At 33.4% G+C, this 2,841-nt stretch overlaps 1 protein-coding gene across 1 annotated transcript; it reads right to left on the bottom strand.

Annotated features, from left to right (window-relative positions):
• Positions 1-427: 427 nt before the first annotated feature.
• Positions 428-1,276, bottom strand: LOC141590558 (uncharacterized). The gene has a single exon (XM_074411136.1). It carries the CDS (start codon positions 1,274-1,276, stop codon positions 428-430), a length of 849 nt encoding a protein of 282 aa, XP_074267237.1.
• Positions 1,277-2,841: the final 1,565 nt, after the last annotated feature.

The following is a 2,841-nucleotide window of genomic DNA, read 5'->3' as shown; positions in this document are numbered from 1 at the left end:
CTTAAATAAATCCCCTGTGGTTGGCTCAAGATATTTAATTATTGAAGGAGATTCAAATCCAACATATATTCCCAACCTTCTTTGGGGACCCATCTTTGTGCGTTGTGGTGGAGCTATTGGTACATAAACCGCACAACCAAAAACTCTAAGATGGGAAATATTTGGTTCCTGACCATGAATCAATTGAGACGGGGAGAATTTATGATAACTTGTTGGTCTGATGCGAATAAGTGATTCTGCATGTAGTATAGCATGTCCCCAAGCAGAAATTGGGAGTTTAGACCTCATAAGTAATGGTCTAGCAATTAGTTGAAGTCGTTTGATTAAAGATTCAGCTAGACCATTTTGTGTATGAACATGGGCTACAGGATGTTCAACATTTATCCCAATCGACATGCAATAATCATTAAAAGTTTGAGAAGTAAATTCACCAAAGATTATCAAGACGAATATTCTTGATAGGTGTATCTGGAAAGTGTGCTCGTAATTTTATTAATTGAGCAAGTAATCTCGCAAACGCCAGGTTTCGAGTTGATAACAAGCATACATGGGACCATCTAGTCGATGCATCGATTAAAACCATAAAATATCTAAATGGTCCACTTGATGGATGTATTGGTCCACAAATATCCCCTTCTATACGTTCCAGAAAACTAATTGATTCAAAATTTATCTTAACTGGTGAAGGACGAATTATAAGTTTCCCTTGTGAACAAGCAGCACAGGGAAAATTATTAGGAAGAAACTTCCGGTTCTTCAAAGAATGTCCACATGAATTTTGCACTATCCTTCGCATCATTGTTGAACCGGGATGGCCTAACCGGTCGTGCCAAATTATAGAGTTATCGCTAAACTTCTGGTTTAAAATAGCATTGACTTCAATCGTATTAATTTTCGTGTAGTACAAACCAGTAGAGAATGTAGGCAACTTTTCTATTACGTGTTTCGTGCCTTGGGTTATACTCGTGATTTGAAGGAATTCATTATTCCCTTCACTTATTGTCTCAATATGATATCCATTTCGGCGAATATCTTTAAAGCTTAACAAGTTTCTTTGAGACTTAGGAGAGTATAATGCATCAACAACTTCAATTTTAGTTCCCCAAGGTAATAATATACTTGCTCTTCCGGAGCCTTCAATAATGTTTGTACTACCCGATATAGTACTCACACTAGTCTTTTTCATCGTCAAATGAGAAAAATATTTCATATTCTTAAGTATTGTATGGGTAGTTGCACTGTCAGCAATACATAATTCTTCATCATTTATTCCCATTCGAATTCGTGTGGTATTCATTTTCTTCAAGGGAATAAAATATGCGTCACTAAAACAAACATAAATATAATAACAATATAATAATTTAAATTAGGTCATGAAAATTATCATGAAATAAAAAAAAATGACAAAACAAAACAAAAATAAAATAAAATAAAAGTTTTCTTGAGTAATCTATACACAAAGTGCATAGTAGACACCAATGTTAAGCGTAATCAGATACAAAGTATACAAAAGAGACCAAATATATTAAATTAATTATGTATGAATGAATATAGTATATAGATGTGTAACATGAAAATCAACAAATTTATCAAACAAATTGTGTAATATGCAAATGGAGTCTCATAATGCAAGTTATCATTATCTTTAATATCAATTATTTATCATTGAAGAGTTTAACTACGGTTATATGTATGATTATGTACATGCAAAGATTATGTGAACAAAAGAATTCATATATACAAGTAAATGTGTAAAAACTTGTGTCATAATCACAATAATATAAATTTAGTATAGATAGAAAACTTACAAATTAATTTGGTAGATTTGTTAAGCAAGGATCTAAAATCGAAATCAAAGGCGAAAAACTATAAGTTTGCAACAAACCTAAATTTGATGATTCTCCCAAATGTGTTATTGATCTTGAATAGAGAATCGTGCTGATAACGTATTATAATTCTACTTTGATAAGAGAAGATTAAAGAGAGAAAACAATATAAGAGAAAGTGAGTATTGTTGTTGTATATATCTTCATCCATGTACATGTGATACATATATATAGATTACAAAGATACCTCTTGGTGAAAGGTAACAATGGTTCCTAAAAGATAAGGAGATGGAAAGTTACAATGGTTGGGAATAGATACAATGGTTGGGGATGTAAGGGTATTATGGTCATCCACTATACATATTTTATAACAGTTTACACTTACTTTATTTTGTGAGGGGAAATACAGTAAATGTAAACTATTGACGGAGCCGGAGGAAGTAGCCCAATAATTAAGTGTATCTGTAGCAGTCATAAGGTCGTTACATAATGATCTATTTTGCCATTTTTTAGGGTAACATGTAAGCTCGCAAACCGCTTGAATTGCTATACAAGTTCATGATATGGACTTCTTATTAAGGTAGTAAACACACAAGCTATGATTTACGTCTTGAATCTTGAAACCGACATAAACTACGTAGTAGACTTTCTACAATAGTACAATTTCCTTGAGTCTGTTAGATTGTTTTCACATTAATTTAACGGAAATTTCCCATGGTACCCTCGAACTTTGGCAAATTACACATGGTACCCCTCATTTTAAGTTTCTACATATAGTGCCCCTGTGTTTACTTTTTTCTTTCCCAAAATACCCTTAGTTGACATTCCGTCATAACGACGTTAGTTTACATCTTCTAAACCCTTAACATCTTGCTTTTACCCATAACACATCTTCTAATTCATAATCTTCGATCATCTTCTTGCTTTACATCTTCAAGCCTAATCTCACTCATCCTCTCCACCACCACCACCATGCACAACCCCCACCTCCCCTACCCATACGCAACCACACCCC

The sequence above is a fragment of the Silene latifolia genome, chromosome 7 (assembly GCF_048544455.1).
Source record: "Silene latifolia isolate original U9 population chromosome 7, ASM4854445v1, whole genome shotgun sequence".
NCBI classification, from domain to species: domain Eukaryota; kingdom Viridiplantae; phylum Streptophyta; class Magnoliopsida; order Caryophyllales; family Caryophyllaceae; genus Silene; species Silene latifolia.
This window is presented reverse-complemented; position numbering and strand designations above follow the sequence as displayed.